Source organism: Symsagittifera roscoffensis, chromosome 4 (assembly GCF_963678635.1).
Source record: "Symsagittifera roscoffensis chromosome 4, txSymRosc1.1, whole genome shotgun sequence".
NCBI lineage: Eukaryota > Metazoa > Xenacoelomorpha > Acoela > Convolutidae > Symsagittifera > Symsagittifera roscoffensis.
The window spans coordinates 54857591-54871651 of NC_087065.1; the positions used below are offsets into that span (position 1 = coordinate 54857591).

Below are 14061 nucleotides of genomic sequence, written 5' to 3' on the forward strand. Positions count from 1 at the left end.
AAATATAAAAGTTTGTTCTGGCTTTTGCCGAACTATCATATAACTATACGGCAAGTTTCTACTTTGTCGTATGTCGTCTTTGGTTCGAGGTCTTCTTCCAATTCCGGGTAGTTCTGTTATGGTTCGGAATATTGGCTCTGATCTATTGAGTCGTAGAGACATTTCGATTAAATTATTGTCGTATAACATTTTTGTAAATGTTTTTGTCTAATTTCTAATCTATTTTGGTTAATTCTAATCTATTAAGGTCTTGTTCGAGACTTATGGTCGCACCAGATGAGTTAGGTCCGAAGTGTAACTCATAGAGTAATTTCGGATAGGGTACACCGTCTGCTCGTCACGCTATCTTATTTTCGGCCGGATAGATTCGTGCAACTTCTTAGTCTAATACCGATCCTAATCTTACTCTTATACTATCTAGTCTCAGGTTGTTTAACTAGTCTCTGCTAGGCTCAATAGATCTAGGGTATACTGGTTTATTGCGGCTGCTGAAGTGCTCGGGAGAGTCCAACTAATTTCTAAGTTAAATTCAAATCTCTCTGGTGCTGAAATTACAAGTAACTTCAGCACTTACAAATAAGTGGGTTGTTAGTTAGATGGATCATGATTGGTTAATATTAAATACTTTACATTGGTAAAACATTTAATTTATCCAATCATAAAATGTGGTTTAGATCAGGAACAGCCCGTGAATACATCAACCACCCCAAGCATACTAACACAAAAGAATTTTTAGCCATCACCTTACCCTCATTCCCACAATACACCTTAAACACCCCCCATGACACTAACGAAACACGCAACTTCGTAGATGAATACGTTTTAATGCCTACTCTCTCTTGGACCTCATATTATCATTTCACTAACCCTCTTTGCTTACCTTTATCTAACACTCACATCGATATAGAGCGAAATACGGACATGCTATATCGACTCACTACACCACTAACCGCTAGACAATTTACTTACGTTGGATATAAAAAATCACTAAAAACACACACTGCACCTAGAGCTAACGAATATACACTCGAATACTATGATCACAACATCATCAGAGCTAACCAAGATCAATTCTTAGACGACGATCGCTTCGCTAATCCACAAATTACCGAGAAATTTTTCATCAAGACACCATATACATTCACACTAAACATCTTCGACCGAAAGTTTGATCACATTATTTCAGAAGCACTAACAGACACACAAGCATACGAAAGTTTTAAAGAACGCTTCCAAATATTTTCACTAACCTTTCATTTCCTTGCACCACACGAAAGAGATTTACACTGCTCACACGATATTATGTTGCGCACTAAACAAACCCACACATATAGTTATTATCGTTTCATCCAAAATCACTTTGACCTACACACACCCTCTAGACAACCACACCATCGTTTTCAATTCATTAATTCCAAATACACTTCACCATTTTTCCTAAATTTCACATATTGTATTAAAGACACTAACCTCCATGGTATTCTTCGTAATTATGACCCCATAACCCAAATGTACATCTTCTGTCCCATTACCAAAACCTTCAACGCCGAAGAATCCCGACCCTTCCTTATCCCGCACGAGTTTGTACAACCCATAGAAATCCCAATTTTAGAATTCATCCACAACACTAAATTCAATCACAAATTATATAACTTAATCCAAAACACACCTTATGAGTTTGCAGTTGGCACTGAAGAACTAACCACTATTAAGGCACTTCAATTGCTTTGGCCACTGCTTCAGACTAAAAATATCATCCGCATCTTAGCTAAACTACTAACAACTTCAGAACTAATTCACGACATCTTCCCCCACGGTTTTTTCCCCGACGACTAACAGGTAAGTATGAATTAAATGAATATAACTAACTAATTAAAATATTAAAAAACTCACCATACTTTATTCATGTTTTCTTTAGATTTTTAGCCTTCATCCGACGATCAACTACAAAAACCACAAAAGACAAATAAAAATCACAAATTTCATCAAACAGATTTCAAAAATTCTATTAATCTCTTACACTTATAAATTTATAAATTTAATACCAATGCAGTAAATTCATTTCTAAAAATTTTCCCCACAAGCAGTAAATCTAATTATGATGAAAATTTGTATCTTAATATTCCCCCATGACTAGCAGTAAATTTCTAAATTCTATGTAGTAAATTAATAAAATGCAATTGCAGTACTAACCTTTTGATATTTTCATTCATTCGCACAGAAATTCTATCCACACTCGCACAGCTCGCCCACGAAGAATTGTTTAAAATAATGAATTTCAGTTTCAAGTTTTCACACTCAACAACTCTAACATATAATAACATGTTTCAAACTTTCCTTTAACCCGGTTGGAAAGGAATCATATACTAAACAAAACTAACCAACGCAGCTTACTAAAAACCACAAATCATAGAATAACAGCATGACTAAGAAAAGGAAACCAACGGTACCCAAACCGGATTAACCCAGTTTAAAACTGGATAATTTATTCTTTTGAAGACTATTATAAAGTCTAAGAAAGAAATAATAAAACACAAAAAAGTCAAAAGACAAACCCATACCACAAACAATTTGCTTTTTGGAAAAAGTACATAACCAACAAGACATAAGTAAGACCACAACAAACCCAACATAAAACGTTGTCACATAACAGGACCCCTCACAAAAACCGCATGAAATCATACTCCCACTCCTGGCCTAACCCACCAGGAAGGACGTCCTGAGCATGCTCTATAGCCGGCCTAACCCACCGCGCTACATCCACGCTTTGTGACCACACCACTATTTTTAATAAGAGCTATTCAAGTGTGAGTAACTCTTCAAAATAACCGAACTAAAACAAAAAGCTTTTGTGAAAACAACTAACTAAAATCATTATTAAAAAATATTAAACTAATAAAAGTTTTATAAAATGTAAAATCACATGATGCAATATATAGATCAGAATACAACACCAAGGACGAACATCAAAAGACAAGACGACCTCACTACACTCGAGAGAGAATGACCAACTACAATCGATATGCCGCTCACAATCACAACTCAAAGGATTTAGAGTACGACTTGACCTCGCAGAAAAGGACTTCATTGAACTAGACCAATGACCACCTCGATGTTCAAGTATACGTACAGATCCGAATAACCAGGCATCCCCTCCACGCACAATCTCCACGCCATTCCCAAACTAGATCATACACAAAAGAAGTTCTCCACGCAGAACAGAAAAACCTGACATAGCAAACCATTCTGAAATCAGATTTGAGTTTGTTGCAAAGACGTAGTCGTTGTCACTAGAAGACACAACGTCTTATGTCTCTAACTCCAGCTTCCTGGAACTTCCCTAACAAAAGAGGAAACGGAAGAAAATTATGATGTTCGCCAAAAACAAACGTCCATCATCCATCCTTCGAATTGCAGAAGAACTATTCTAAAAAACTCTGTAAAACCCGGATGGGTGGAACCTGATCTAAACTACATTTTATGATTGGATAAATTAAATGTTTTACCAATGTAAAGTATTTAATATTAACCAATCATGATCCATCTAACTAACAACCCACTTATTTGTAAGTGCTGAAGTTACTTGTAATTTCAGCACCAGAGAGATTTGAATTTAACTTAGAAATTAGTTGGACTCTCCCGAGCACTTCAGCAGCCGCAATAAACCAGTATACCCTAGATCTATTGAGCCTAGCAGAGACTAGTTAAACAACCTGAGACTAGATAGTATAAGAGTAAGATTAGGATCGGTATTAGACTAAGAAGTTGCACGAATCTATCCGGCCGAAAATAAGATAGCGTGACGAGCAGACGGTGTACCCTATCCGAAATTACTCTATGAGTTACACTTCGGACCTAACTCAGTAGTCAAAGAAAATATCTCAAGAATTTCTGAATTTCAAATATCAAACTATTTTACTCTTCATATCACTTGCCTGCGCGTATTGCTAGCTTACAATGTTATCAACCTTTCTTAGGTACTCTACTGGTGACCAGAAGTGGATCCTACTCGAATGGCGCTCAATCGCAAGGGGCCAATGAAGAGTCCACGAGTGACAGACAGTTTCTAGTGCTCACATCTGACAAAGAGGCGAAGGTCTCTTTTATTTTTAATTCCCTTCATATAAACTGTTTTTTTTTCAGATTCAAAGAATCTATGGGCTCATTTTCACCGTTCCTCCACATTGAAATTTTTCCGGGAGATATTTACCCTGCAGCTTTTCCCGTTTTTGTATCAATTTTATATGGTGATGCTATTAACTCTAAATGTGTGATAAAAAGATGTGAATATGCAGAGAAATGTTGTTGAGAGTTTTTAGATGGTTTATCTCACAAATTTCATCAAATTTGTCTTAGATCAAGCCTAAAGAAATTTGAGAAGTTCAGTGTGTTCCAATTTCAGGTGGTCTCTCTTCCGTCTCAAAACGTTGTTTTCAGACAGAAACTCACAGAAACTTCCTACATTGTCAGGGCAGATCCCATTATTCTATCTGGTATGCCTATATACGTTTTCTCTACATCAATTTTTGTTGGTTGATTAACATATGTTCAAAGAAAACTGAAGATGAAAATATGTGTTGTTTTTTTCCTCTCTTCTACCCGTGTTCAATTTTTTCAATTAATTGTTATTTTTTTGCAGTTTGAAACAAGACTTTTGCTAACAAAATCACATTCACGGTTCTTGTTGTTTTTTTTTCGGCAAAATTTAACAATTTATTGCTTTGAATAATTTTTCATCTTCTATTCAGGCAAATTGTTCCGATTTTGATTATAGCTTTCGAAATTTTTTTCTTGGTTGATTGAAGGCTATTAAACGCCATATTTTATTTTCGACTTAATGATCACAAGAAATGTTCATATTGTGTTGTTATTTTTGAAGTAAAATTTCTCAAAATTTATATATTTTGAGTTTTGGCGTTTATATAATAAAAATGATAAATTTGCAACCGGACTTAGATAAAGGAAGTTAGTTTTCTATTACCCTTTGCACGGTTGATGGCTCAGTTTTTCGGCAAATTATTTGATCAGTCATACGGTATAAGATATATCAGCTTATTCATCGTGCGGCGATGCCTGTATTTAATATGCATGTTTTTTTTTGAACGAAATCGATCTAGCTGTTTATTCGAGTGATATGTAATCCGGGGACTTGGAGTCAAATCTGTGTACCTAGTGGGTTTCAAGCTCTTTTTGGCCTCTTGTGTATGCCATGTGTAACGTTATAGTTGTTCGCATGATGGTTTTGAAAATTGCCCATTTGTCGGTTTGCTGGTATAAAATATGCGCGTTTTGCACCTATCTATGCTGCTCAACATGTAAACGCGAACTATCATGCCCTCTTATTAAAAAATTTGAATTGTGGCAAGCTTATTGGTTCAAATAATTGTTCCCTACATGACTCAAATCACTTTTTTTCAGTACGTTTTTTGTTATGGTTTCTTTTTTAGGGCATTGTTTTTTTGATTCCTTTTTTGAGAGTCAATAAACGATTTCAGACTCTTGTGTAGATCGCATTGATTTTTTTTTGTTTTTTAATTTTCAGATTTGCCAGAGAAATCAAAATTTTACTTATTGATTCAGTTTTCTCAAATTGGGTTAATGTTATCAAAAAAAAGCCAATGATAAATAGTTCTCAAAAATCAAAGAGCTTTAAGGGCATCTTTTTTTTCTTTGAAGTTCAAAAGTTGAGTTTTGCTTAAAAAAAACAAGTCATTGTTTTTTTATTACTTGCGTTCATTGACTCTTTTCCAAAAATTGTTTTTCAATTGGCCTTTTTTACTATGACTGTCGAATAAGCATAATTTCTATTTTTTCGTTCAGATATTTTTATCACACTACGCAGAAAAAAATTAACTTTAATTTGAAAAAAAAATTGTTTTTTTTTTCAAGACTGGTCGGAACCTGGGGCAGATTTAGAGATGAGGTACCTTTGTTATATTTTGAGATATCCCTTTTTGGCTGACTGACCCTAAAAGTTTTTCTGAAGGCGTCTTCGGCTCCAAAGTGTACTAATTTTGAGGGGGGAGCGCGCGCCAAAAACCGCGAGTTTTTTTGTCAAAATTTTGGTCGATACCTTCTGTGCTATTTGCACAGTAACCGGCTATCCTTGTTATCTTTCTGCAAAGTGTTAATGAAGGAAGCGCTATTTTTTTGTTTCACGCTCTTGTTTGATTTGCGGTTTGACTTTCGATTTTTATTTTCATTGCACAACGGAGAGCAAACTTTGCTCTCCAACAACAACAGTTCAAGTAGCCAGAAAAAACGTACAGGACTTTTATTTGCGAAAAGCGGGTTTTAAAGAGTAATAAAAAAAGCTACTTATTTGCCCACTTTTGAAAGTCGATGCACGCAATGAAGACTCTTATAAAATCTGATCAGGCTGAAATTTGATATTTTTTTGCGGTTTGATTTTTGAGTTCTGTCAAGTTCACTGCGTTTCCTTGGTTAAATGGAAGGCAAACTCGACTTTCGAACAGCAAATGTGTTAAGCTAAAAACAAAAAAACCAGAGTGACTTCTAGTATCGAAAAAGGATTTTTATTTTCAGGTATCCCAGCGAATAAAAAATTGATCCAGTTTTTTCAATTTGGATTTATTTTATCGAAAAAGTCTATCATAAATTGTTCTAGAAATTCGAACATCTTTAGACCCTCTTCTTGTTTTTTTTTTGAAATTCGAAAGTTTTTCAAAAACAAGTCTGTATTTTTATCTACTTGCCTTCATTGACTCTTTTCCAGCTGTTACTTGGCTAGGTTTTTTTAATTGGGTTAGTTTCATGGAAAATGGCAATCTTTTAAGTTTCTCGAAATTCAACTTTCATGTTACAAATGTTACGCAAAACTTTAGATTTTTTTTTCGTTGATTTACATTTTTCCAAATGTCTGTATGTTTTATTCTTTCAGGCGGGGCCTGCCTTGCGTGTTACGTAGCCAATGGCCACATCATAGTCTGGAGTCTACCTAGCTTAAGAGTTCTACTGGACGCCGAATACATTCCATTGACAGACATAAGGTGAGAAACGTAGTGAGAATGCCATGTATGTCATGCCATGTCTTTGTTTGTTCTCATAGTTTGACTGCAAATGTCGGTTGAATTTGTGTGGTGATATATCTTTTACCAGACTGTCCGCTTACCAGACAAAACAAGCTAATTTTTACAAAAGCAGCTAATTTTTTTTAACCACAAGCTACTTTTTACCAAACCAGTTTAATTTTTTTTACCAAACCAGCGAATGTTTACCAAACAAGCTAATTGTTACGCTAATTTGGACTCAGCGTTGGCAATTAGGGCACGTTAGTTCTGATTCGATGTGCTGCGAATTTTTCTTTTCCTGTTTTCTAAATCTACCTCTCGCGTATACCCTACCTCTAGCGTAACTGGTATACCCTGTGGAACCTTCTAATCCACTAAGAACTTTGACATTTTGTAAAAAAAAGTTTCATGCAATGGCTGGTTAAGCATATTTTTGGGTTTCACTCGTCTTTGGCACTCTTTTTGACACTCGTTTTTGGCTCTTTTGTACTAGATAAAATGTGTCTAGATCATCTCTTTTGGTCCGTTGAGGAAACGAATGAATTTTTTGTCTCAAACGGCCAGTGAGTCGTCTAAATTAGGACCAATATCAATCAAGCGTACCAAACCAATCATGGCGAGTTAACTGGTAAATGGCTGTTCTGGTGAAAGGTCGTCTCCCGAAGATAGTGTTTTGAAAATAATGCACAATAATTTGTTTGACTTGGTTAAATTAATTAGATTGGTTATTCTAATGAAAGAAGCACAAAATGTCAGAAATATTCATACCCCTAAAAAATTTTAACTATCAAATGCTGATGACTTTCGCGCTCATTTCATTCAAGTTATTTGGTTCTAAGTTCTGAATCTCATAAATTTCTGCCTCTAGTATCTTCTGCTAAGAGCGATTCCCCAAGTTAGATAGATTTAGCAATAATTTATTTGTTTGAAAAAGTAATTAGGGTTTTATTACCTTTTCAAGAGTTTTGGTTAATCATTTTTTTATTATCATCGCCGTATTTACCGTGTATAGCAATTAGAACTGTCCGTTCATCTTTAGGATCAGTGATTTAGATTTGATTTTGTTTCTCACTAGACTCTCAGTTAGGTCACTAGGTAGTTTTTTCCAAGGCTTTGAACTCACAACGTGGATAAAACTTCGATTATGACAATGCTTGAAAATTATAGAGGCTAGAGTACTAGAAGTATAAACGTCAATCAACGAAGTGAAGACACTTATAGTTCGTTTGATTGTAAAGGTCATTTTTTTTAGGTAGGGCGACAATTAGTAACAGGCGATAATTCGTAACAAGGCATTGAGAAGAAGAAAATGCTCCGCTGCACTTACAACGGGCACGAGAGGAACAGTGCGCATAAATTAGTGTGTGCCGCTTAAATTGTTTTACGAATTGTCGCGTTGTTTTTTTAAAGTTTTTATTAATAATCATTCGCTAAAAAGACGGCAAATTACGCTTTCTTATTGCGATGTGCAAACGGCGTTTTGTGAATGATTTAAGATTCAAAAACATATATTTGGCAGAAAACCAACGTATAAGCCACTCCAATGCGCTTAAATTTGCATAGTTTTTTTTAAGCTGATGTAAATTTTTAAGGTTTTCAATGCTCATTTTTCGTTTTCTCCCATTTGAAGTTTGATTTCTTTTGAAGTAAGCTTCATTTTTTTCGCATTTTTGGGGGCAAATTACGCTCTCCAATAAATACAATTGAACTGATGCAGAAAAATGAAGCTTGATGTTTCGTTTTATACGTGGATTTTAAGACAACAGACCTTATAGTAGTTTTTGTGGACAATTTCCATTACCGCTTTGATATATCTAGGTCTGAAAAAAGGTAATTAACCTGCAATTATTTTTTGATAAGCTTTGGAGGTTTGAAGTTCGTCATTTTGCTGGACTAAATTAAGCGCGCTTTTGGGTTTTCTCCCAAATTAAGCGCGCTTTTCTTTGATGCTGAAGGCATAAGGGTGGTTTATTTCAGCGCGGTTAATTATTAGAAATTGAGTCGCGAAAGTTTGAGTATTGGCTGGACCATTAGCATGATTCCATTGGTATTTTTTTGGGTAAAGTTCAATTGGTTTGTTTAAGATGGTTTTAAGTGTTTTGGTGGGTTTTGCTTTCGTTAACCTAACGGCGGAATTTGGAATTTTTGTTAATTTTGATTAATTTTTTGGCTTCGTTTTTTTTTGGTTTCTAATTCAGTGAGATCAGTTGCCGGGCTATTGTTTAAATTATAATCATGTAATATTTTATTTAATGAAATGTTTCAATCACATTTTTCCCATAGTTGCCTCTGTTTTTGAAGCTGAGGGTAATGCAAGTGGATATCAACAGTGTCTCAAATATGGATTTAATGTTAGATTTCAATGAAGGAAAAAATTATGCAGAATTCAAGAGTTTTCTCGAAATAGGCCATTAATTATAATAAGGTTTTGGGAAAGTTTGACTGGTAATTTTAGAAGTCGAGGACCGTCGTTCAGACTCTGATATTGGTGGCGATGATTTTGTTTCCGTTTTTTTAAGGAAAAATTTGTTCAAGCTCAATTTAATTTTTTCGTGGTTTGACTTTTGATTTCTGCTCAAGTTCAGTTTATTCATTTTGTTAAGAGGAAGGCAAACACCATTATTGACCAGGAAAAGTGTAAAAGTCGCAAAAATTGTGATTGACTTCTTATTTAGACAATGGATTTTTTTCAGATTATATAGGTCGATGAGGCGCCGGGTAGGGCAGCGTAAGACAAGGCAGGGCGAGGAGTGGCAACGACGGGTAGGGTAGGGTAGGGCGAGGAGGGGGCAATGCAGGGTAGGGTAGCGCAACGCAGGGCAGTGTTAAGCTAAGCACGTCAGGGCCAAGAGGACGGGCAAGGCAGGACAGGACGAGAAGGTACAAGGCAGGGTAGGGCAGCGCAGGACCGTGTGACGAAGTGCAAGGCCAGGGTAGGCTCAAATGGGAACGGTATGCCAGCTCAACTTAAGGCTTGGCAGAGCAAATCCAGGTAGTGCAGATTGAGACGAGGCAAGACAAGGCAGGTTGAGCAGATACAAAGCAGGGCAGTGCAGCGCAAGATGGCGCAATGCTGGGCACTGCGAGGAGCAAAACAGGGTAGGGCAAGAAAGCTCGAGGCTGGACAAGGCAATGGAAGGCAGAGAAAATAGGGGCAGAGCAGAAGGCAAGGCACGGTATCGCTTCACGAAATTGCGCTACGAGGGAAAGGCAAGAAGCGACAACCCAACGCCACGCTCCGAAAGGCAGGGTGGGGTTCAATCAGCGATATACGCATACATCCGGCTAACTATCCAATCAGTCATCCGTTCATCTATTAATCTAATCATCCATCGATCAAGCGACCCTACCGAACCATTGATCCTTCTTGCAATCAATCTAACCATCCATCCTGCAATCAATCTAACCATCCATCCATCCTGATGGAAATTGGGCAACTATTCAGGTACCCATTTTCCATCCCTCCATCTATCTTGCCATCCATCATCCGTTCATTCATCCAACCGGCAATATATTAAGCCATCCATCCAAACATCCATCCCTCGAACCAGTTTTTCATTTTTCCAAGCATTCAGCCAGCCATCCATCTTCAATGCAACTAATCCATTACGCCATTCGTCAACCACATGTCAACCTATCCACTCATCTAGCCATCGATCGTCCGTCAGTTGAACCAGCTTTTTTCAAGCCATGTATTCATCCCTCCGGCAATCTTTCCTTCCAGACATACAGCCAGTCAGCCATATATCCGACCAGATATCTTTAATTTACGCTATACACCCAATCAGGAAGCCATCCAGCCATGTATCCATCTAGCCACCCATCGCTTATCTCTCCATTATCTATCCAGCTATTCAGGTACCCAGACGCCCATCATCCAGCAATCTACTCTTCCATTCATCCATCCGGCCTTTTATCCAACCGTAAAACAATAAATCCGGCCATCCATCTAACCATCCATTCATCTGTTCTCCCAACAGGCAATTCATCCAGCCGTTCATCCATCCAACCAGCAATCTGTCTATCCATTCATCCAATCAGCAATCTATCTAGCCATCCATCGCCCTTCAATCCAACCTGCCTGCTTTCCAGCGATCCATCTATCCCCTAGCCATTCGTCTTTCCAGACGGCGATGAAACCCTTTATCAATTGTCCATCAATCCAATCATTCATACATCAAAGTATTATCTTTTCCATGTAACCAGCAATTCATCAAGCCATGTAACCATCTAGTCACCCATCTTAGCCTATCCATGCAACCAGCTATTCATCAAGCCATGTATCCACCTAGTCACCCATGTTCTATCCATGCAACCAGTCATCCATCCATCTCTCTATCTAGACATTCATCTTATCAGATATCCATTGGTCCAATCAGCCGCGTAGTTCTCGTCCCTCCAGCAATCCATCCCTCTACCCGTGCATCGATACAACAATCTATTTATTCAGCCGGCCCCCTCCAGCGATCCACCCATCAGATTTCAATCCAGCCATCCATTCAACCCTGTGATTTTGCTGCTGTTACAAACATCTGAGTCTGTTCTTTCCGTTTAAGATAACTGCTGCTCATTTTCGGGAGCAATTTAGCTGCAGTGGGCCGCTAGCTTCACATTAAGTCATATTTTCCTTTGCTAAAGTGAAGGCGAACTTGACCATTGAATAGCAAAAGTGTAACGGTCACGAAAAGCGTGATCAACTTTCGAAAGTGCAATTTAATTTTCAGATTTCCTAGCGAAATCAAATTTTTATTTCTTGATCCAGTTTTCCCAAATTGGTCTAATTTTATCAAAAAATGTCAAACAAAATTGTTCTAGAAATTCAAAGAGCTTTAAAGGCATCCATGTTTTTCTTTTAAATTCGAAAAATGAGATTCAAAATTTATGTCAATATTTGTTTTCTGTTTACTTGCGTTTATTGACTCTTTTCCAACTGTCTATGTTTGAAATATGAGATTTTTGAGGTCTTTTTCCGAGTTGATTCAAGGCTCTGGATATCAGCCTTGTGTTTCGTTGCAATATCGATCCAATTTTTGATCAAAACTTCCGATTTCATTTTTCATTCATTGGAGGGGGAGGGGGGAAGGGGAGGATTACTGAAAAGACCCTATGGCCGTTAACCTCATCTCACGTGCTTTAAATCATTAATGTTCTTGTAGAAGTGTGATCGTTTGTTTTACATGTTTTGTACAGTGAAGTGGTAGTTTTGTAGTCACTTTTGCCCTTTGCTGTCCTTTAGATCTATCCTCTCCCTCGGTAGTTCCCTCTTTCATTCGACCTCCAACTCGGCCGCCCCTCAGTCCTCAGGGGGCGGAGGCAATGGGGGTCTCCCGCTCAACCACACGCCCTCCGTTCTCGGCGGTGGCTGTGGTAGCCTGGCGGGCGGGCCAGCGGCGTCAGCAGCAGCGTCTGACTTTGAGTACCACCTGTGCGATATGACACCGGATGCCTGCACCACAAAGTTAGTTTGCATATTAACTCCCCGACCATATCTGTTAACTGACCCATGTGAATGCTATACATCACGTATCTTTGTTTGTTTGCACTCAATTAGTTGTACGCTCGGCAATTTTTTTCACATTTCACATCTTAAATTAATATCATTCGGATTATTTTATTGTTCTATGATACTACCTGTTAATTAATGAAGTTTTGTGAAAACAATGAAGTTCCCTATTTCAGATTGATATGACTCTCAGTAAACACTTACCGAAACCCTCTGTTTGAAATGAAGCTGCGTGAGAGAGTCTACTCGGATGCTGATAATTTTAAACACTTAATAGAAGATGATTTTTGTGTATTCTAGTTATGTCAGCTGCACACCATGACTTCGTTGAGCAAAAGTTTTTTGATAAAAAACTATTGATTCAAAAAATTCTCTGATCAAATACATTAATATGATAGATTTTTTAACAAATATATTACAGATTATTACAGAAGCGAGATTGCGTGATTATTACAGAAGCGAAGCCTGTGTTATTATACGAGCTCGCTTTTAATTGAACGACGTGATTTTTGCTCTTTTCCGTGTTTTTCTACTATTTCGATTTTGCTAGTAAGCATTCAGCTTTTTTTTTACTAGATGTTGAAGCTTTCTTTAGTATCAAAAGTGAATGTTCAACTTTAGATGTTCAAGAGTAACAAGAAGTTACCTTTTGAACACTTGATCCCAAATTGGGTTAGTTTTTCATAGTCTCGAGCTCGCTTATGAACTGTTATAATATCAGGGCTTTTTGGGAACAAAAATCGAACTTTTTGGTGCGACGTTAAGGGGTTATTTAACATCATGATCTGGCTAAATATGTATTTATTTAAGTTCATTGTTTGCTGTTTGATATATTCTAACGCATTGCTGAGTGGGCAAGGCAAGTTACATTTAGTTGGGAGGTCTGATAGAATTGCGTGCTGTCAGAGATGTTTGTATATTGAATTTGATTTTTACAATATATTTTAGTATGTTCTTGCGTTTTTCCTTTCTAGACGTTTTCAGAACTCTTTCGCGAATTTTTCGCTTGTGTTCGTGAAGTGCAGCTTCGCTTCTGTTTAAATAAAATCTATTTAAAAATAATTTTTGGGGTTTAAGGAGCTTCGAGATTATGTACTTTTTCTATAAAACTCGAAATTGTCAAAACGAAATGGCAAAATTGTGGAAACAAAGTGAATTGTGGAAACAAAATGAATTCTGAATTAATGTTTTAGGATTGCGAGGACCTTTTGCTTCTCCGATGGTGGTCAGGCTTTCTATCTCTGCTCCCCCTTCGAGCTGCAAAGACTCACCATCTCCTCGGAACTATGGTAACATTTCAAATATTATCTGATTTTTACTGATTATGAATTTATCTGAACTTATGGCATCTACCCGAGAGGGCGAAAAAATGCAGTGCCAAATGTTTTCAGCCGCATTTTTGAGATTATACTTCTTGGCGAAAAATTATAAAAATTTTATATCGTTTCGAATTAAAAGATTTGATTTGATGCACAGAACAAAAATGTCCTGCTAAAACAGGAAAAATTCGGTTCTCTGCTAATATGG

At 37.1% G+C, this 14061-nt stretch overlaps 1 protein-coding gene across 4 annotated transcripts in view; it reads left to right on the forward strand.

Moving 5' to 3' along the window:
* The window catches only part of LOC134845101 (syntaxin-binding protein 5-like), a 99739-nt gene that overhangs the window by 64078 nt on the left and 21600 nt on the right, over positions 1-14061 (forward strand). For 3 of the 4 annotated variants that reach the window (XM_063861952.1, XM_063861955.1, XM_063861956.1), the window contains exons 16-20: positions 3978-4096; positions 4403-4493; positions 6902-7010; positions 12268-12489; positions 13728-13823. In XM_063861952.1, coding sequence (XP_063718022.1) covers positions 3978-4096; positions 4403-4493; positions 6902-7010; positions 12268-12489; positions 13728-13823 — 637 coding nt within the window. The remainder of the gene's footprint in view (positions 1-3977; positions 4097-4402; positions 4494-6901; positions 7011-12267; positions 12490-13727; positions 13824-14061) is intronic. The other variant, XM_063861953.1, reaches the window with a different exon arrangement.